The sequence below is a fragment of the Emydura macquarii genome, unplaced genomic scaffold (assembly GCF_026122565.2).
Source record: "Emydura macquarii macquarii isolate MOO-44397 ecotype Brisbane River unplaced genomic scaffold, CSIRO-AGI_Emac_v2 contig_302, whole genome shotgun sequence".
NCBI lineage: Eukaryota > Metazoa > Chordata > Testudines > Chelidae > Emydura > Emydura macquarii.
This window is the reverse complement of record NW_027130439.1, coordinates 758,989-782,084: the sequence shown is the minus strand read 5'-3', so window position 1 is coordinate 782,084 and position 23,096 is coordinate 758,989. Positions and strand designations below refer to the sequence as shown.

The 23,096-nt window shown below is 40.2% G+C and overlaps 1 protein-coding gene across 3 annotated transcripts in view; it reads right to left on the bottom strand.

Moving 5' to 3' along the window:
• PPP3CA (protein phosphatase 3 catalytic subunit alpha) overlaps positions 1 to 23,096 on the bottom strand; it is a 282,859-nt gene that overhangs the window by 79,066 nt on the left and 180,697 nt on the right. For all 3 annotated transcript variants that reach the window (XM_067553595.1, XM_067553578.1, XM_067553587.1), the window contains exon 3: positions 4,711 to 4,835. In XM_067553595.1, coding sequence (XP_067409696.1) covers positions 4,711 to 4,835 — 125 coding nt within the window. The remainder of the gene's footprint in view (positions 1 to 4,710; positions 4,836 to 23,096) is intronic.

Here is a 23,096-nt window from a genome sequence, read left to right as displayed (position 1 = left end):
TTTTGCCAATATGGAGGAGAACTAGCATATCATACAAGAGATTTGGACAACCTTGAAAACTAGAGTAACAGAAATGGGATGAAATTTAATAGTGCAAAGTGAAAGGTCATGCACTTAGGAACTAACAATAAGAATTTTTGCTATAAGCCAAGGTATTGGTTGTACACGACAGAGGAAGAGACAGACCTGGATGTATTGGTCGATCATAGGATGACTATGAGCCACCAATGTGATGCGCTCGTGAAAAAGGTTAATGCAATACTAGGATACATTAGATGAGGTATTTTCAGTACAAATAGGGAAGTGTTATTACCATTATACAAGGCACTGATGAGACCTCATTTGGAATACTGGTGCGCAACTCTGGTTCCTCCATGTGTGAGAAAAATGAATTCAAACTGGACCAAGTGCAGAGGAAGGCTACTAGAATAAGAGAAATGGAGAATCTACCTTATGAGAGGAAAACTTAAGGAGCTTAGCTTGTGTAGCCTAACAAAATGAAGGAGGAAGGGAGATTGATTGCTCTCAATAATTAGATCAAAGGAATAAACACCAGGGAGGGAAAGGAGTTATTTAAGTTAAAAGCCAATGCTGGCACAAGAACAAATGTATATAAACTGTCCATCAACAAGTTTAGTCTTGAAATTACATGAAGGTTTCTAATCATCAGAGGAGTGAAACTCTGGAATAGCCTTCTAAGAAGAACAGAGAGGGAAAAAAACCTAACTTGTTTAAGACTGAGCTTGCTACGTTTATGAAGGGGATGGTATGATGAGATAGCAGTCACATATGTGCCATAGCAATTAGCAAATATCTTGAACAGATGAAGATGGGAGGGACACTAGGGGTCTCAGAGTTACTATATAGAATTCTTCCCCAGGAGTAAAATATCCCAGAGATAGCGGTCACTTGCTGGTTTGAACTAGAATACATGGTAGATACTGTGTAACTTGAAGTCAAGATCTGAGGACTTCAGTAACTCAGCCACAGCTTTATGGGCCTGCTACAGGAGTGGGTGAGTGAGGTTCTGTGACCTGTAATGTGCACGGGATCACAAAAGATGATCATGATGGTCCCTTCTGGTGTGAACATATAGAATATGCCTGGAGATTTTATTGTGCTATGCAGTATCAACTATATTTTAAATCAACACAAAATGTCTATTTTTATTTATTCTACATACTCACTCACATTTAATAGATACTCAGTGTGTGTTAATCTCTCTCCCCTTTGCATTTTCAAATTCCTTCCTCCTACCCTATGCAATTTCCAATTCTGTTCAAAATGATAATGGTTTATATAGCACCTTCCATCCAGAAGGATTCTAAATGCCTTGCAGCTTACAGCTAGGGATAATTTCGCCCACCATGGAAACACAGCAAGGTCTGAATTGCATGGGTGTCAATTTTAAACTGCTGTGTGATGTTGTGCAGTGGAAGTCAGAAAGTGACAATGCTGGGCCACCTTTTTATTCTATTTGGAAGCTATAAGAAAGCTTAACAGCCCCTTACCTGCACTGGCCACCAAAAAAGGGGGGGGAGGGGAGAAGGGGCTCAACAATGAAGTATTCTGTAGCACAGACAAATTCAGGTATTTTCACCATCATGTCATCTAAGCCTGCTCAGAGCGGCACTGGCAGGCACCTGTGGTAAATGATAGGTCTCAAATTTGCCATAGCAGATGCAGTTTAAAGTCTTCATTACCTAACTGGATCTACGAATGTGTGAACTACCCTTATATACCTTGGCTAGATCAGGCCTACCTTCTATTAAGGCTTATTCCAGGAAAATGACCTTTGCTCTCTTCAGATAAGAGAGTCAATGTTTTCCTGCAAGAAATGTGTAAGGTGCCAAAGCATTCTTACATATTGCAGCTTTTCATCTCTTTCATTTTGTATTTAAGAATCATTCTTGCCTTGAATCGTGGGGGGCTTCTGGTTATGTCATGCAGTTTTCACAAAGCTGATATTTAAAACAAATACATTTCTTCTAATTGTTACAGTTAAAACTGTATGCAGCTGCAAATACAAATTTCAACTACCAAACAGTAATGAGTTTACACTCGGTCCAACTTTCTAGGATATATTAACTAAGCAAACATGACTCAAGTTGATAGATTGCTATGTTGATGGTACATACAGTAGAGCTGGTTATTCCAGTAGTTGGGCTAAAAACTAGTGATGTTAAGAATATAATGGTATTATGTTTTGGGTAATACATTTTTATTTACAAAATGAAAGATTTTGTTACTAAAAATAAATGTTAAGATGGATTAATAAACCAAAATAATTTTACAGAATCAAAAGAAGAGCCCCCTCAAATAAATCATACAATAAATATTAAACCGGTGAGAAAATATACAAGCCGGCTTTGCACACATTCTCTGCAAATGCTTCTGCTTTGTGACAGTATACTTCCAAAACGTTAGAAGATAGCAGCCTACCGTTGCAGGGACTACATTTTGAAAACATGCAAAATAGTGCTGTGCATTGGATGAAATACATGGAACACAAGGGCTTCTATTTAATCATATTATAATGAACTGGCCAGCGTGTATACGTACTGCTCCCTTCTAACCGATGGAATCAGAACTGCTGAACTGTGCATCATAGGACCTATACTGCTAGTAATAACAGATAAAGGAGAGTCTCTTTAACTCAAATGATAGAGGCCTGAATTTTTGGAGAACGGGATCTGATTCTCATGTCCAAAATTACTGTCATTTTGAATGACCATTTTTTTTTTTTCCCCCAAGGTGACTACATCTGATCTGAATTTGGATTAGATTAAATTTGGCAATTTTGGATTCAGGTATTTGAAATTTGAAAAAAAAACAAAACACTCTGCTGATAGCAGATCCTTATCCTACAGCTGGATGCATGAGGGTGGATCCTTGTTTCTGCAAAGAGTCCCATTGTCGTCAGTGGAGCTCTGAGGGGGTGCAGTGGTCCTTTTGTACGGAAACAATTGAAGGATCAGGGCTGTAGGCTGCCCATTAAAAGGCTGGTAGTTCAGATTGATCCAAAATTTGGTCATAACGTTCTCTTCCCTGTGCTGATTACCTGTTCACTCCTACCCTTCGCAATCCCATCTTCCCTTCTTTGTCTTTCCATTTAGCTAATTCCCCATGCATGCTAAAATAAATCATGGAATGTAACATTTGCAAACCATCGCTCTGTTTCCTCTACTTCTATGTTATATCTCTTTACCAACCCCTTTGTTTCCTGTCTATTTGGATTGTCAGCTCTTCAGAATAGGGACTGTCTCTTAGTTTATGCTTGTACTGCACCTAACACAAAGGAGTCTCATTCTTAGTAGGCCCCAAAACACTACCATAAAAAAAATGTACTAAAAACAATAATAATGTGAAATTCAGATAGGTGAAATCTGAATAACTGAAAAAACAGTGAAATGCATTTTTAAACATGAGTGCAGGGTGGATTGACTTAAATTAAATCTATTTTAATCAGGATTTAAATCAGCAAGCAGGATATCTTGATTTACATAATCAATTTTAATTTTGTTTTGAAATGTGGTTATTTTCCAAAGGAAGATGGATTCTCATTGCTTAGAAGGCCTAAAACATTTTGATTTGCCATTAGATATAGCCTTTATGCTATATTTGATATGTCTTTTTGCTAACCAGGAGGATACATTATATCTATATACAATTATTAAAGCAATTGTATAGCTTAACGTACATTTATTCAGATTTTTAATATTTAAATATTTTTATTATGTTAGAAAATGTTGAATGGATGCATTTCTTATTTACTAGATGCTTACTATTTTTCTTGTGATTTGTGTAAAGCTCAATTTGGATGTAAACTGGAACTCAATTAAAAAAGAATAAAGCAGCATTTTAAATTTTGTCTTATTAGTTAAGTAAAACCACCTTAAAATGGACTGGATGCATAAGAGAAAAAGTTTTTCAAAACATGTTTTGCATTTAAAACTAACTGATTATTTAAAAAAATATATATTTATCCTGACCATGACCAAGGTTCCTAGGCGCTACCATAATAGAAGAAAGTAAATAAATAAATAATCTCTAGTCAGTGAATTGAATTGATTATTTCTGGTCACTAAGTCTTTCAAGATTTTAAAAACTAGCAGATCTGAGCCTCTCACACCTAGTGTTTATTCATACAATGGAAGAGGAAAACAAGCTTTCCTGCTTTTTCAGCTCCTAATCAGGTTCTTAACTTTGAATAAACTAGTCATTGAACTGAGCTAGCTGAATAAACAAATGAAAATATTCTCTCTGTAGAAGAGACTATTGCTATCAAATGTTGGATTAGCACTTCAACAAATTCCGGTTTAAGGTGCTTAGCCAGTGACTTCCACCAGTTCAGTGGTTTGATTTTATTTAAAACTTCAGCAGCAAATATATACTTGCTCAATGTTATTTTTTAATTTAATTTTTAATGGATTAGGGTAAATTCAGGCCTTAGCATAGATTGTTATAATTTCAAACTTAGTTTAAAAATACATTTTAAATAAACGTAAATAAGAAAATGGACTTATTAAAAAAATCACTTATTTTAACCACCCTAATACAGTGACATTTTATGTGAAATTAATTCTATCCCAATGTTTGCTGTTCATAGTGATATCTATTAAGTTCTCCAACAGCCATGCATTTGTTAGAGTATTATTAAAATCACACTGCAAGTAGCCTCAGATTAAAAAAGAGAAATAGCAAACTTACTTCAATACTGAAGTACCCTCTGTCCACATAGTCACCTAAGAAGAGGTACCGTGTGTTGGCAGGAGAGCCTCCTACTTCGAACAGCTTCATCAAATCAAAGAATTGTCCATGGATGTCCCCACAAACTAGAAGAAATTAAAACAGCAGTTTGTTACCTCATCCGTTCAATTAGTGTTACAAGGTAAAGCGCACAGAATTTTTAAGTGTTTACCATTTAATAAAAATGCTGTATTGTACTCCATTTTCCACCAGGTATTTTCTAAGCATTAACTTACAATTTATACCTACACTGACATGACCGGTGAGGGTGAGCTGCTGATTAGCAGAAATTGATGACATTTCCTGACTAAAAACATCCCCATTTTTCACTTTCACAGGCATCCACACCTATTGTATGAGAGATTACCCAAATGATTAAGTAGTCCCTTTAGACCAATGTTTTACCACTGACTCGAGATGTATTAAAATGTATTTATGCATATTTTATTTTAGAAGACATCCATCCCTTGCTGTGGTCCTTCTTATAAAATATTGATAATTATAGAACACACCAAAAAAATCCAGAAGAAGAAAACATGATCAACATATTAGTCCCGTCAAACAATCTCATTTCCTCCTCTCATTATCACTATGTCAACCTGCCCGGTACCCAAATGCATGTGAATATCAATGGGCCTTGTAGTGTTCACGGAAGGTCAAGAAACATGGCAGTACAACATAACTGATTGTTTAATTCACAAAAAGTCTCTCACTTCTAGGTGACATACAGAGTCAAAATGGAAAGAAACATGATAGAAAATAACTTACTTCTTCTTCCGGTGCATGCTTACAAATAATGTATACACTTTTGTGCCCTACAAACAATAAATTAACAAAAGCTTTTGCATCATTTCTGTGTAAAGATTTTACTCCTATTGAAAATTGTGCCTCAAAATTATTTCATGCTGTGAAGCTAAAACCACTTCTCCACACAGATTCAAAATTACTGTATAGTACAGCAGCTGTAATAAAGTTCCATCAAATTAATAACCCCAGAACAATGCAAACATCAATCATATCTCAGTCTTGTCACAGTATGGTGTCACATATTCTTTACTTTTTAATTACAAGAAACCACTAAAAACTAGACTCTCTTTTTCAAAGTATATAATAACTTCAGAATGGGGAAAATATAATGATCTATATTATTATAGTCTCTGTTCAACAAGGTACAGCAATAGTAAAGCAAATAATAAAATACAGCAAAGGTACTGATCATGCAGACCTTACTCTCATGAGTGCTTATGTGAAGTTAGAGGTACCACTCGTGAGTCAGACCTGAAGGATCAGCTTCTCTGCTCTCTTTTCTCCTTCATTGTCCATTGCTGTACACCATCAAGCAAAGACTGCATAATTACAATTCTTTTAAAAAACAAAAACAATCAATACGTTTCTCCCATCAAATAGTTAATACTCTTGCACCAGTTTTGTATTACACTGGGTAGTCTTTTCTTTCCAGCTAACATTTTATTTTCATGAGTTTTGGGATGGGAATCTTTAAATGTTACCTTAGATATCATTTAAAAGTAATTTCCAGCAAAGGATAACAACTATCAGTCTATAACTGTTCAAAAATAAATAAAATAAAGTTTAAATTTAAATCCTCAAGAAATATAACGGAAAAATTGTCTTTGTAAAGTCATTTTTTAAAGATGAAGCTGTCATTATCTGCAAGAAAGGAAAATTCTGGATCGATTTTATTAATGTAATCGATTTATCTTGCAATCCGCTAGAAATGGGCTGTACAAATAGATACAGTGGGTAGCAAAGAATAGTGAGTCTTCGAACTAGAGCCAGAAAAAGGACCATTACTAACTTTCTGTAACTGTTCTTCAAGATGTATTGCTCATGTACATTCCATGTTAGGTGTATGCACTCCCATGTGCACAGCTTTCAAGAGATTTTTTTTGCCTTAGTAGTATCAGTAGGGGTGGCTCTGACACCCTCTGGAGCCCTGTGCTCATGTGACGATAGATGAGGCGGCACCAGCCCTAAGCCCCCGCAGTTCATTCTTGCTGTCAACTCCAACTGCGAGGATGGGGGAAGAGGGTCATGGAATAGACATGAGGAACACATCTCAAAGAACAACAGTTACAAAAGGTTAGTAACTGTCCTTTCTTCTTTGAGTGCTTACTCATGTCAATTCCAAATTAGGTGTCTCACAAGCAGTACCCATGGAGGTGGGCTCAGAGTTTATGTAAGTGCTATATGTAATACTGTTCTACTGAAACTGGCGTCATCCCAGGCCTGCTGGGTGATCGCATAACGGAATACGAAAGTATGGATTTAAGACCATGTGGCAGCCCTGCAAATATCTTGGATAGGCACTTGCGCCAGAAAGGTCACTGATGAGGTTCGTGCTCTGGTCGAGTGAACTTTTACGATCACTGGCAGAGGCACCTGTGCTTGTTCATAACAGAACTTAACTCATGCAGTTAGTTATCCATGAGGAGATCCTCTGGGAGAAGACCGGTAGGCCTTTCATCCATTCTGCCATCACGACAAAAAGCTTGGTCAACCTCCAGAAGGGCTCAGTTCTATCAATAAAGAAGGCCAAAGCCCATCTAACATCTAGAACATGCAATCTCCGCTCTTCACTGTATTTGTGTGGCTTGGGAAAGAACACCAGTAGGAATATATCTTGGTTATTGTGGAACTGTCACATCACCTTTGGTAAGAAAGCTGGATGGGGCCGGGACCTTGTCTTAATAGAACACTGTGTAATGTGGTTCTGAGGTGAGGACTTGGATCTTGGAAAACCTTTGTGCTAAGGTGATCGCCACAAGGAAGGAAATCTTCCATGAGAGTAGCCATAGGGAGCAGGCTGCTAGTGGCTTGAAGGGAGGGCCCGTGAGTCTGTCCACCATGAGAGGGACAACAGGACTTTCTGTGGAACTGTAACCATGTGATGAAGACTGTGCCTGCTGGGCACCTAGATTGATGCTAACCATAGACTGATGCCTGCAGGGAGTGAAATTAGATGAGCATGTTGGACCACATATGTGCAGGCTGTCATGTGGCCTAGCAGCCTGAGGCATGATTGAGCAGTCATGATTGGATGGGATTCTATGTCCATAATGATGCCTCACATTACCTGGAATTGGGACTCCAGAAGGAAAGCTCTGTGAATTGATACTGGCAACCACCTACCACGAAGCATAGGAATCTCCTGTGACCTTAGAAAATGGAGATATGGAAATATGTGTCTTTTAAGTCAAGAGTGGCGTACCAGTCCCCTGGATCCAGAGACAGGATGATAGAGGCTAGGGAGACCAGGCAAAACTTCAACTTCTTGAGGTATCTGTTTCAAGTCCAGGATGGGTCTGAGGCCCCCCTTGACTTTTGGTATAAGGAAGTAAAGGGAGTAGAACCCCTTCCCCTCATGTCTTGAGGAACTTCTTTCACAGCCCCTCCTTATAGAGGGGTTTCCACCTCCTGAATGAGGAGTTGCTCATGAGAAGGGGTCCTGAAGGGACAGGGAGAGAGGAACTGAAGAAAACTGCAGGGTGTAGCCCTCTGAGACAGTGTTGAGGATTATCGGCCTGCTGTAATTCGGGCCCATGAAGAGCGGAAGGGGAATAAATAGTTAAAAAATAAATGGGGGAGGGGGGAAGCGGATGGATCCTGGGCCAGACTGGGGCACCGTCCTCAGGTGCACCCTCAAAATGCCTGCTGTGAGCCCTGACTGGATGGCCATGAAGGAGGAGGAGGTGGGATGATGGTGTTTAAACCCCTCATCCTTTTCCCTTCTCCTGTAGTTTTCCTGCTGCGGCTGGCCAGAGAATATAGGAGGCTGTGATGGCTGGAATTGTTCCTGGATCCCTGTGGCATATACAGGCCGAGGGAACGCAGCATGGCCCTTGAGTCTTTTAGGCCGTGAAGCCCAGTATCAGTTAATTCCAAAAATAGAGCATTCCCCTCAAATGGGAGGTCCTGTATGGACTGCTGCACCTCCTGCGACAGCCCTGAGGATTGCAGCCATGAACACGGTCACATGGACACTGCTGAAGCCATTGATCTAGCCATGGAATCTGCAGCGTGCAGTGCCGTTTGGAGGGAAGCTCTGGACAGTGACTTGCCTCCTCCAGGACAGATGTGAAGTCCTGCCTAACATCCTGGAGCAGGGAATCTTTGAACTTGGCTACTGAGTCCCAGATGTTATAGTTCTATCTCCCCAGCAAAGCTTGCTGATTGGAGATATTGAGCTGGAGGTTGCACATTGAATAAACCTTCCTTACAAACAAATCCAGCTTCTTGGACCCCTTATTTTTGGTCATCGAGCACACCTGCTCACCTGCTCTGTCCCACTCGTTAGCTGCAGCCATCACTAGAGATCCTGGAGGAGGGTGGGAGAGCACTATTCGTAGCTCTTAGCCAGAATGTAATATTTTTTCTCAGCTCTTTTGGAAATAGATGGCAGGGAGGATGGGGTCCGCCAGAGGGCTCTGACCACCTTTTGCACTCCTTCATGGACCAGCAGTGCAATTCTAGTTGGAACTGCAGGGGCCAGGATGTTGAAAAGGCCGTCTGTGGGCTTCGCAAGCTCCTCCGCCTCCAACTCTAGAGTTGGATGCCACTCTTAAGTAGCTCTTGGTGGGCCCTGAAATAGCTTGCCGGCACTGGTAGGGCCAGGCCAACCAAAGACTCATCTGGGGATGAGAAGGATGATGGTAGTTTTGGTGGAAGGAGCGAGATCGTGCCCTCTTCCAGGGGAGCTAGTTCCATCTCTGGGTCCCGCTGTTCAATGCCACTGTCTGAGCCTGAGTGCAGCTCCCACACCAGGTTGGTCAGCGCCATTGAGTTTTCCCAATGCAGCAACGGAGGACTGGAACGAGTTAGGCCCTAGTGCCAACAGGATCCCCCATGAATTCCAGTATGGGCACTGGGCTGGTCACTGTCCCTAAGGCCAAGCCCCCATGAGTGGACCCAAACTAAACGTTGGTGCGTTTGTCAACTTATGTCTTTGGGCCCGTGACTGGGCTCTCCTCCCACCGAGTCTGAGGAGTACCACTCCTCTCTCAGGGACCATGGCAGTGCTGATTGTGGTTCCTCCTAGTGGCTGCAGTGCGGTACTGAGGAGCAGTGCCAGGGGACGGTAACCCTCGGTAAAATTTCCCTGAACCGTGCTGTGTTGGAGGGGATTGGCACCTGGCCAGAGGGGTCTGGCGATGCAGTAGGTTTTGCAGTGCCGGGAACAAATGCCGGGTGTTTGTAGACCAACGCCATGCCAGTGAATGATGCCATCGAGGCGATGACTGGTGTCAAGGAGACGGCAATCGATGCTTTGCTGCCAGTCAGCCTCTTCTCCACGCCAGGGACCGGGAATGCAGCACTGAAGACCAAGGTCAAGATGGAGGAGATCTTTGCCATAGTGCCAGAGATTGTAACCGTAGTGTTATGGACCGGTGCCTGGATGGAGAGCAGCATTGATCGACTACCCATTGTGCAGTCCCATGGCTGGTTTGCCCCTAGAGACAGGCGCTTTCACTGGCTCTGTTGATGAGGATAAGGATAGCGGAGTAGGTTGCACTGGTAAGGCCATCAAGTCCCTGACTGCATGAAAGGCCTCCCAGGTTGACGGTGCCGTTAGATGGAGGGGCCCCCTTCTGCTCCTAGGAGTCGGGGGTGGCTTCCTCTGAGGGCTTCTGGCCCTAGGAGGGGAGGTTGATTCTAGCTGCTCCGAGGTCAGTGATTGGCCTGACATGGGTTCTTTTGCCTGATTCCACGCTTACCCGCTAGTGAGCGCTGCCCAGCCCCTGTTTAAATGGTAACGTTTTAAACAGCTGATTACCATTTAAACCATTAACCGTTTACATCCCTAATATATATGTATTTGCACTGTGAAGAGGTCATTTTAGAGAAATTCATAAGTAAGAAAGTTTTCTTTCTAAGCAGATCTATTTCCATCTATTTGTTATGAATGGAAATGAAGAACACAGTACAATTATAAACAGGATGGAGAAAACATAAAATTTGCAGAATCCTGTCCATTCAAGTTCTATCATTATTATTAAGCAATTGATGGAAATTTCAGCTACTTTACACACACTTTATCCAATTCTCATCTATTTGTAGTACGCTTCAAAGTGTAAATCCAAAAACCGCTTTCAGAAAAGATGCTTTTTGAAAACCAAAAGGGGGGGGGGGGGGAGAAAAAAATCAAAATAACAGTTTACTACTAAACAGGAACAAGCTCTGAATTATAAGCATATAAACTAGCAGGAAAGTCTGTCTGCAGAGACTGGAAAGATGTGGCTTAGGTATGGACAACAACAAGATTAGTTACAATCATATATTGTGGCCATGTCCCAAAATTTCAGTACAAACCATTAATAAGATCTATATTTTGTATGGAATACCATAAAAAAGGCTGAGGAACTTTTCATTTCCGTAGTTTTACTATATACTTTTAAAATATCTTGTCAGCATCCAATTTGTGTCCTAGTTTTTGGTTGGATGCTTAGGTTTGGAACTAGAGAATGGAAGGGGAATTCCCCAGGACCTGTGAAAAATGTAACTGATTGAAAGCATGGAATAGGTTATTTTTGCGGTGCTGATCAACTCACCTCCACTCCTCTCTTATACTTTTCAAATTTTGGAGACTCCTGTACAATAATGTATTTATTTTTTATTTTCATTTTGGGGAAAGAAATATTTACATGCTACTTGTACCTTCCCTTCATCGTCCCCTTTTTCTCATAAGTGGTCTCTTTTCCTGATTGCAAGAATATGATGTGGGGGGGGAGAGGGGGGGTCACATCTGGTGGGGGAGGGGGGAATGATAAGGGCAATTAGTAGCACCTATAGGCATGTGCAATCTGTTTCCTCTGCCAAGAGAGATCCACACCTTGAAGAGGTCTGGAACCAGGAGGGGCTACTCCTACAGCTTGTTCTTCCCCACTCCATTATGGGAGGAGCACATGAAGAAAACTAGATGGGAGGCTCACAGAATGGATTGAAGCCAGAAGACAAAGCCCAAATGACAGGACTAGCAATTCTCTGGGAATGGAGGATTCGCAGAAACTCTTCTCTGCTATAAAAGTGAACTGCCTAAGGCCCTGCTAACCTTCTCTCAGGACTTGTCTACACTTACAGCACAGCAATGGCGCTGTAGTGCTTAGTGAAGATGCTACCTACGCAGAGGGGAGAGCTTCTCCCATCGGCATAGGTACTCCACCTCCCTGAGAGCTGGAATCTACATAAATGGGAGAAGTCTTCCTGTCCACATAGCACTGTCTACACCCAGGGTTAAGTCCATATAAGTACGTTGCTCAGGGGTATGGATTTTTCAACATAGTGATGCCATCATGCGCTGTAGCGTAGACCAAGCCTCAGATTCTTAGTTCTACAGCAAGATTTATGAACCTGAGCATATGCTCTTGATATAGACTGAAGATTCCATGCCCCTGTCCTGGATAGCTTTAAAAAAAAAAATCCCTAACGCAAACTGAGAGAGTAATATCAAAGACTAATAAAATAAGGAACAAATTCACTGTGTTTCCTTCTCAGAAGTACCTCAGCTACATTTCTAAAAAGTAGAGCCATAGAAGGAAAAAGCTGCCACTTGTATTCTTTTCATATAGAGTTTCTGATGGGCATCATTGGCCATTAGTTTTAGGCTATGTCAGGCACCGTATTTTGGCAAAGGGGACCGACCCATTGATGGATATGGCAAAGATAAAGGAAAAATTAATAAATAAAAATATTTCCCATTACGAAAGCTGGCAAAATCACTAATCAACTACTACCATGCTCTGAACCATGTCTTACAACTGCCTTCTTAGGTGACATGATAGTGCTAGCAAGATAACAAGCCTTCACTATTAAACCAATAGGCATGATGCAGCAGAGGTTATTCCGCATCCCCCGCATCTGCGTTACAAAGCTCTTTTCTAAGGTACAAACTAGCTCCCTTTATGATGGGCATTATTCAGATAAAAGGTCTGAAAGCATAGTAGTTACTGTATTGTAATAATTTCTCATCTGCAGGCATTACTAGAGAGTTTGAGGTCCCTCTGAATTACAGTGGGTGCTTAACTTCTCTTTGTGTATTTGAAATTTCCCCCTTTTACTATTAAAGATTACTTTACTATTAAATCAGGTAGCATACTCGGCACATTCAAAATATGATTATAGCTTGGAACATAACTCCTTTCTCTCTTTCTTCCTTTTAAGAAACACAATGCAGCTCTTAGAATGAAGCTCTCCCAGATCAACCAAGTTACGCACTTGAGCTGTGAGCACATCATCATCAAAATGGCACAGCTGAGTTTCTGTTTGAAACCTACACTAAACACAGTTGGGTTCTGTATAGTTAGGGAGGGATTTTTTCCTTACCAGCGCTGGAATGCTATTTTTCATGCAAATAGAGAAGACATAGTATCATATTTCTTATTGTTATTATTACAAACTCTACTTGTATCACAGTTTCACCCAAATCTCCAAACACGGTCAAGACCCCATGGTTCCAGGCTAATACACAATTGTAAAGGTAAGTGGATTATGAGGACTAAAAATATCTGGACAACATTCTTGTATTAGGATTCTCTGTGTGTGAGTTAGTTATTCTCTGTGATACCTTAGAATTAGTTTTCTATATTTAAATAGCCAGTTGTGCCACTACACAATACACCTAATAGCAAGAAATGCTGCGATTAGAATATTGACTCTAATGAGCAAACAATGATAATTTTCTATTACTGTATGTACACGTTCATGACATGCTAACAGAGACCCTGGAAGTGAGCTGCAAGTGCAATGTTTTGTCAGACATGTGCCTCAGCAACTTTCCCTGATAGTTTTGGGCCCATCATGCTTTCTTCATCAAAGCTTCCACTGACTTCCAGTTTTTGATTATATCTGTGGTTTTCAGTGGGAGTTTTGTCCAATCAAAGAATGGAGAAAGAACCTACCAAAATTAGTTTACTATTTTTCTCTATAAGAAATGTTCACCTCACTGCAAAAAATAAAATCCGCAACAGAAACACTTCATTAGAAGCAATTAACTACAGTAGAACCACAGAGTTTCAAACACCAGAGTTAAGAACTGACCAGTCAAGCATACACCTCATTTGGAACCTGAAGTACACAATCAGGCAGCAGCAGAGACAAAAAAATTTAAAAAAGAAAGGAAAGGAAAGCAAAATACAGCACAGTGCTCTGCTAAATGTAAACTACTAAAAAAAAAAATAAAGGGAAAGTTTAAAAAAAGATTTGACAAGATTTGTTTCTGTGCTTGTTTCATTTAAATTAAGATGGTTAAAAGCAGTATTTTTCTTCCGCATAGTAAAGTTTCAAAGCTGTATTAAGTCAATGTACAGTTGTAAACCTTTGAAAGAACAACCATAATATTTTGTTCAGAGTCACAAATAACTTCCATTCCCGAGGTGTTAATAACTCGGAGGTTCTACTGTATATATTTTTATCTTTTGTGTGTGTGTGTATCATCTTTTTGACATTGTGGTAATGACAATTAAAAATAATAACAATTCTACTAGATTAAAACTTATTTCAACATCCTGTAGGACATCAATGATGTTTCTATGAAGCATCAACCAAACAAACCAAACTTTCTCTTTTTTACCCACCTTATTTACCATGATGAGTATGCTGTAAAAGCAGAATTAATTTTAGGGACAAAAAGGATTGTCATCATATTGTGAGAGTAGTGTGTCGGCAACAGAAAAGATGCGATCTTACGATTTAGAATGTTTCTAAATTTGTAGTTACTAACAGGTTAGGAGTTGAAACCAGTCATAGTATCTAAGATACTCTACAAATCAGTAGAACTTTCAGGCAAAATCTGCCAGGATTCCCTTTCCCTCAAATCTAGCAAGTTCTGAAAAATATTAAATTAATAGTCAGATCCTTCATACATGTATGTGTGATCCTCAGTGTCAAATGGCAAACGGCTCACTATTCTGTAAACACAACTGTCACCAGATACAAACTCACTACATCTAACATACTGTTGTCATAATATTTATCCAAAAAAGTATCTTGTAAGATATGAATAGAAAACTGGTGATTTGCTGGTCATGAATAATACTGAATGATGTATGGATGGTTAGTGTGTCAAGAGTTATGTATATGGGCTGGAAATATCTGCCTAAAATGTATTCAGTCCAAGCAATCTAAGTAGATTAGATCAAACAGGTTTGTCCTAGACAAAGGTATGGGGATTTGTCAGTCTGCCTGGGTTAAGCTTTGTAAACCAAAGACAATAAAAGTATATTTCCATCTAAGGTAAACAAAGTGAACAAACCAACAGAAAGAGCTAATTGATAAGAGGATGGGAAAAGGGACCTGGCACCTCCACCCCAAGGAACAAGCGGCAGGGGAGAAGAACATGATTTGGAGTTACTTTGCAAAAAACATATATTTCAAAGGTTTTCGGAAATATAAAAAAGGGGGAGAAAAGATGTGGGAATCCATCACTTCAGCGACAAAGAGGCCAGTGCTCTTTGAATCTGTGAAAGGGGATCCCCCTCCAGTAATGTCGGTTGAGAATGCTGTGAACACAGAAATTCTCTGAAGCCAGAATTGCAATGTTACATTTTAGATACTAGAAAGCGTGTTTTATTTTTGTTTTATTTGTAACTATTTTCTGCTTCTACTATTCTTTTTTTAATATCATTCAAATATCTGTTCTTTATTAAGAAACTTAGTTGTGGTTTTACCATAAAATCACCTCATTGCTGTGTATTCAAGTAAAGTGTGGGTCCTCAGCTAAACTAACAGGCTGGTACTTGCACAGTCTCTTTGGAGGCTGCAGACTTGGTAATTTCTGTGACTGTTTGGTAATAGGGGCTAGATACGGCAGAGGAACACTCTTGCATGAGATTCAGGAACTGAGGTTCACTGAACGTTAGCTGCAAAGCAAGGCTAAAGCTGGCAGTCTCGAGGCGTTTACTGGTGAAGGAGCTGACACACTGCTTAATCTTCAGCAAAGCGCTCTCTTGCTGAAGTAGAGAGGTAAATACCGTGGTTTATAGCTCTAGGAGCCCTGAGAAAGCATCATAATACCCTTCTCTACAACTGAATTTGTGATGTATTCTGAAGAATGCAGACAAGATTACCTCTGAAACAGCCAAAACCTATGTAGCAATAATTGGGGATTCATAAACAAAACCTAAAATATTTGTGTTTGACTGATGTATTTCAATGTTATTTTTAAAAAATATACATAAGCAGTTCAGTAATGGACACTGGTCTCTGAAGTTAAAACTCTGTTAGTAGGAATGAGGGAAGCTCACTGCTTTGTGTGTATGGTATTATTCTTGTCAGTCTGCATGTGGAACAAAAGGAATAGCAGTGCACTGACTTAGATTATGAAGACTATTTGCACAAATAGAAGGGTTAGAGACACCTTCATAACAAGTAAAGTTGTTTTCATTATGCATCAACTAAAACCATGAATTTTCCACTTTCATGATTTTCTATTGCTGTTGGATATGAACAAACAAAGTTATCTTAATAGTGCAGTAAACAGAGTGTATTTAGAATTTATTATATAAATTATCGAATCATAGAAAATTAGGATTGGAAGAGACCTCAAGAGGTCATCTAGTTCAACGCCCTACTCAAAGCAGGACCAACCCCAACTAAATCATCCCAGCCAGGGCTGTATCAAGCCACACCTTTAAAACCTCTAAGGATGGAGATTCCACCACCTCCCTAGGTAATCTATTCCAGTGCTTCACCACCCTCCTAGTGAAAAAGGTTTTCCTAATATCCAACATAGTCCTCCCCCACTGCAACTTGAGACCATTGCTCCTAGTTTTGTCATCTGCTACCACTGAGAACAGCCTAGCTCCATCCACCCTGGAACCCTCCCTCAGGTAGTTAAAGGCTGCTATCAAATCCCCCCATATTCTTCCCTTCTGAAGACTAGACAAGGTGGCCTCATCAGTGCAGAATACTGAGGAATAATCACTTCCCTCAATCTGCTGGCAGTGCTCCTACTAATACAGCCCAATATGACGTTAGCCTTCTTGGCAATAAGGTCTCACTGCTGACTCATATCCAACTTCTTGTAACCTGCAGGTCCTTTTCTGCCAAATTGCTGCCTAGCCAGTCGGTTCCCAGTCTATAGCAGTGATGGGATTCTTCCATCCTAAGTGCAAGACTTTGTACTTGAACCTCATCAGATTTATTTTGGCTCAATCCTCCAATTTGTCTAGGTCACTCTGTATCCTTTCCCTACTCCCCCCCCCCCCCCAGGGTATCTATCACTCCCCGCAGCTTGTGTCATCTGCAAACTTGCTGAGGGTGCAATCCACCCCATCCTCCAGATCATTAATGAAGATGTTGAACAAAACTGGCCCCAGCACCGACCCCTGGGGCAATCCGCTTGTTATCCACAGCCAACTAGACATAGAGCCATTGATCGCTACCCATTGAACCCGATGATCTATCCAACTTTCTATCCATCTTATAGTCCATTCATCTAACCCATACATCTTTAACATGCTGACAAGAATACTGTGGGAGACCGTATCAAAACCTTAGCTAAAATAAGGTATATCACGTCCACTGCTTTCCCCACATCCACAGAGTCTCATAATCATGTCATCTCATCATAAAAGGCAATCAGGTTGGTCAGGAATGACTTGCTCTTGGTGAATCCATGCCGACTGTTCCTGATCACCTTCCTCTCTTCCAAGTGCCTCAAAATGGATTCCTTGAGGAACTGCTCCATGATTTTTCTGGAGACTGAGGTGAGGCTGACCAGTCTTAATTCCCCGGATCCTCCTCCTTCCCTTTTTTTGAAGATGGGTACTATATTTGCCTTTTTCCAATCATCCAGGACCTCTCCCAATCGCCACAAGTTTTCACAGATAATGGCCAATGGTTTCGCAATCAATCAGCCAACTCCCTCAGCACCCTCAGATGCATTGCATCTGGTTCCATGGACTTGTGTATGTCCAATCTTTCTAAATAGTCCTGAACCTGTTCCTTCAGCACTCCCCCCTTCACTCCCCCCCATTCTGAGCTGCCCAGTGCAGTTGTCTGGGTGCTGACCTTGTCTGTGAAGACAGACGCCAAAAAAAAAAAAAAAAAAAAAAAAAACATTGAGTATCTCAGCTTTTTCCACATCATCTGTCACTAGATTGCCTCCCCCATTCTATAAGGGGCCCAACACTTTTCCTGACCTCCTCCTTGTTGTTAACATACCTGTAGAATCCCTTCTTGTTACCCTTCACATCCCTTGCTAGCCGCAACTCCAATTGTGCTCTGGGTTTTCCTGATTTCACTCCTGCATGCTCGAGCAGTATTTTTATACTCCTCCTTGGTCATCTCACCAAGCTTCCACTTCTCGTATGCTTCCTTTTTGTGTTTAAGCTCACCGATGACTTCTTTATTAAGCCAAGCTAGTTGCCTGCCGTATTTGCTATTCTTTCTATACATCGGGATGGTTTGTTCCTGTGCCCTCAGTAAGGTTTCGTTAAAAAACAGCCAGTTCCCTTGGACCCCTTTCCCTGTCATATTAGCCTTCTAAGAGATCCTGCCCATCCAAGGGACCCTGAGGGAGTCAAAATCTGCTTTTCTGAAGTCCATGGTCTGTATTCTGCTGTTCTCCTTTCTTTCTTTTGACAGGAACCTGAACTCGACCATCTCACGATCACTGCTGCCCAGGTTACCACCCACTTCTACTTCCCCTAACAATTCTTCCTTGTTTGTGAGCAGCACATCAAGAGGAGCACAGCCCCTAGTAGGTTCCTCCAGCACTTGCACCAGGAAAACGCCTGCAACACTCTCCAAAAGCTTCATGTCTGTGTTCTGCTGTATTGCTCTCCCAGCAGATGTCAAGGTCACTCAAGTTCCCTATGAGAACCAGGTCCTATGATCTGGAAACTTTCACTAGTTGTTTGAAGAAAGCCCCATCTACCTCATCCTCCTGGTCTGGTTGTCTATAACAGATGCCCATCACGACAGCACTCTTGTTGATCTCACCTCTAAACTTAACCCAGAGGCTCTCAACAGGCTTTTCTCCAATTTCATACTGGAGCTCAGAGCAATCAAAGTGCTCTCTTACATACAGTGCAACTCCTGCACTTTTTCCCTCTGCCTTTCCTTCCTGAACAGTTTATACCCATCCATGATAGTGCTCCAGTTGTGTGAGTTAGTCCACTAAGTCTCAGTTATTCCAATCACATCATAGTTCCTTGACTGTGCCAGGACTTCCAATTTTTCCTGCTTGTTTCCCAGGCTTCTTGCGCTCATGTACAGGCACCTAAGATAACTAGCTGATTGCCCTACTTTCTCAGTACAGATCAGGAGGCCTCCCCTGTTGCACCCTCCTCCTTGCGCTTCCTCCTGGTGTCCCACTTCCCCACTTACCTCCAGGTTTAGGTCCCCATGCCCCGGAGAACCTAATTTAAAGTCCTCCTCACTAAAGATGCTCTCCCTCTCTTCGTTAGGTGGATCCTGTCTCTTCCTAGCAATCCTTCTTCCGGAACAACATCCCATGGTCGAAGAATCCAAAGCTCTTTCTCCAACACCACCTGTGTAACCACGCATTTACTTCCGCAATTCAATGGTCCCTACCTGGGCCTTTTCCTGTAACACCACTTCCACAAGACCACCACTTGCGCCTCAGACTCCTTTATCCTTCTTCCCAGAGCCACATAGTCTGCAGTGATCCGCTCAAGGTCGTTCTTGGCAGTGTCATTAATGACCAGGTGGAGAAGTAGGAAGGGGTAGCAGTCTGAGGCCTTGGTAAGTCTTGGCAGACTCTCCGTCACATTATAGATACACTTCCCTCTTTGTCTCGCTATAGAAAAATAAGTTTTCAGACAATGGATAACTTTTTCCTACATTAGACTGTCTCTTTTTTAAAAGAAGCTTATGTTCCCAATTATTACTGTAAAAAACTATTAATTATAGGAATTATTTTTAATTCTTTTATTTTATTTTAATTATTTAATTATTTTAACTATTATTAATTATAGTAATTTGCATATGATGTTGCTATGGAAGATCATCAACCCCTGTACCATGTGCTGCTTAATCCCGATGTTATCCTGGAGTCTTGGTGCATGTAAGTTCTCATTGACATTAAATGGGAATTCCACATATGGAATGACCATAACGTTCAGCCAAGTAGAAATACGTACTCTCTCTCTGGTTTGAGAGAGATTCCAGAATTGCATCATAAGGACTTAGAAGCACATGCACATGGGATGATCATTTTCCATAAAAACATCATATGCAAATTTATAGGACTTACTATTTTAATAGTTTTTAAAGTAATAATAGTGAACATGACCTTCTTTTAAAAAGAGACTATGATGCAGGGAGAATGTTAACCATTGTCTGAAAATTTGTTTCTTTCACTGAAAATGAAGGTAGACTGACTTAAGGAAATAAGTTAGGCTGTATTTCAAACAGGGTACAAAGACAGAGTGTTTCAGCACACAGATGTGCAATAGCTTTTAAAATTCTGTGGAAAAACTAATGCATTTCACTTCAGAAAGCAGATTTATTGTTTATAAGGAAATATCTGAATCATTCTTTAAGCACTGCACCAATTTTCTTAAACAAAACTCAAACCTACTGCCAGATTTCTAATTTTTCTGTTCTTTGACTCCCATCTCAAGTTGCCATTCCACATAAACTGGAATATTGGCCTCTGAGTTTTATTAAGCCCAAGTTCTGAGTGCATGTACTTTCAAGGAATATTATCTGCTGCCATCCCAATCCATGCAGTTTTCTTTATTACCAAAGATCACAAGGAAACACTACACCACAATTTCGTATGAAACAAACAAATGACATCCATATGCAGCTGCTCACTAAAACACAATTGCACTTGTAACCCTCAATGTATACATTATCTTTAGAAGGTTTCTTAAAACATGGACACTGTGGTTAAATTTAAATACGTGTATCATTTATATACATGCACTAATATGTGAATACATATTCTGTCTTTGTAGGAGACACATTTAAAACACTTTCAAAACTCCTTAGTTCAATCAAGAAGAGTATTTCAAGCCTAAAATAATTCAGACTGCTCACCAAGTTACATGCTGTCTTAGGAAAATATTCATTTCTTAGGCTTAAAATGAAGCTTTATTTGAATACTGTTTGATATGCTAAGTGCCCTGCACAACATAGCTCTCTGTGTTTCTGACAGACGTATACTCTTCTTGGTGATATTCATATTGCTTAGCTAACATGATTATAATAAGCTTTCGCTTGCCCTCTTTCTTGTCACGGAATGCAAAGCTGGTGAGTTTACATGATCAAGGTGAGGCAGCATCAATAAAGAACTGCAATTAAATATTTTCATATAAAAGGCATGTTTCACCGATGATAAAAATAGGAGCCAATTAAGGCAAACAGGTGCAGTGATCGAAAGGAATGCTACCTAACCCCAGTGGACTATTTACATCTTAATGCTCATTGATTTTCAATTTGAAGAATTGCAGTGTAGCAATTGCCAAAGGCACCTGGATCTCACGTGAACAGTAACAACTGGTAACAAGCGTCACACACACACACACACACACACACACACACACACTTTTTAATAAAATCACATTAGGGTTTCAGGCACCTGCTGCCATCAGTACTGTGAGTACATATTACCTGTTAAGAACATTAAAGCTCAAAACCACAGTGAACAACGCACCCACATCCCTTGTAAACATCAGGAAACCAGAAAATGCATGGTAAAGATTTCTTTCTCAAGTAAACCACTCAAAACTAACTTAGATGTGCTCGTAGGGATGCCAGCCTATCGTGTTCCCTTTGTCCTGAGGTGTCAAAATATACATTGCGGAACACTTTTTTTTAAATCATTTGTTTCATACAAATGTGGTTTTCGTTCTAGGCATGATGTGTTGACACCACACTAACTTCTGCTCTAAAAGAGGTTAATATTTTACTGTCTGGGATGATCAGCCAGAGTCCTTGTAATGGTAGTTAGTGTTCTTTATAAATCTAGTTTGTGGTAAAACCACATAGATCTAGTTACACAACAGTGGAGAAAATGGGCTGAAAGAATGGGTGGAAGTAGAAAGGATGGAGGGAAAAGTAAAAAAATCCTGCAGCTGCAAACATGAAATCATCCCATGGTGAAGTGGGAGGCAGAACAGCCCAAGTCTTGCATCTTCAAACACTTCAGATGTTAAGGCCAAAGAGATAGCCTTAGTGTTATTTTTTTAAAATGAGATTTCAAATGACCCTACAAAAATCACTGTATTGCTTATGTTGTCAGACTTTTAACTGTCTCCAAATCAAAAGCATTCGAGTAAATACCAGCAGAGCAAGAACACTGCTTCATACAGTGAAAAGCAACAGAAAAAACAAGGCCTTGGAAGCAGTATCTTCATAGGGACAGGACAGCCCCCAATTGTTGTGCAAGTTATAGGTGCAGGGAAAGACCCACCCCTCCCATGCCCCAAATTTAATTTTTTTAGCACAATGAGGGCTGATATGATGATAGCAGTGTGGTGACAAATGGGTTGTTTTCAGCCTCAGACTGAGGTTAAAGCACTTTTGAGTGCTGTTGTAGCAAAACCTATGGGGGAGAAGCTCCTTCTTGGGTATTTGAGAGGAGCAGGATGGGAGTAGATCTAGTTTCCAATAATAAAAACCAAACATGGCTGAGTGGCTCGGCTCCCCTTCCCTGCTACCCAATGTCAGAGGTGAGAAGTCAGTGCCCTCCTCTTCTTCCAGAAGATGGAAAAGGTAAATAAATAATTACTTAGTAAGGGCAGCTGGCTCTGGCACTAACACTGAACAGTACCTTTTTTTGGAGTAGGAAGAGGAAATCGACTCAGGTAAACTGAAAACAAAACTAAAAGGTTTGCAAATAGATACAAATGAATTCTGATCAGCTCTGAAAATTCACCTTTCTAAAAATATCTGAAAAATCATTTGTAATGCTACATTTTATTCTGGGATTATCTTTTGTTTCAAGCTTTAAATTGTAATATAGTCCAGCACGTAAAAATATGTGATTTCATAATTGCAATTATTCAGAATGTTACATCTTTTCTAGCAAGAGAAGAGAAAAAGACATCCATTTTAATATATAGTTGGATAATATTTTTTCAGAGTCAGCTATTTGCAGTTAAAAAGTAATTTGTAATCTGTCCTTCCCAATTTAATGCGAAAATCTTTTTGTGAAGGATTTAATTGAACTTTGAATAAAACCAGGTTTCTTCTATACTTAATGGGTTTCTCTCAGAAGTGCAAAGTCCAACCACTGTAATTTTAAAACAAAAGTCACGAGTATCTTATACAGATAGTAACAATTATATTAAGGTCATTCAGTTAATTACCCATTTCTACAGGTTCTTTGATGTTGGTCAAAAAGCTGTCAACATTACTTA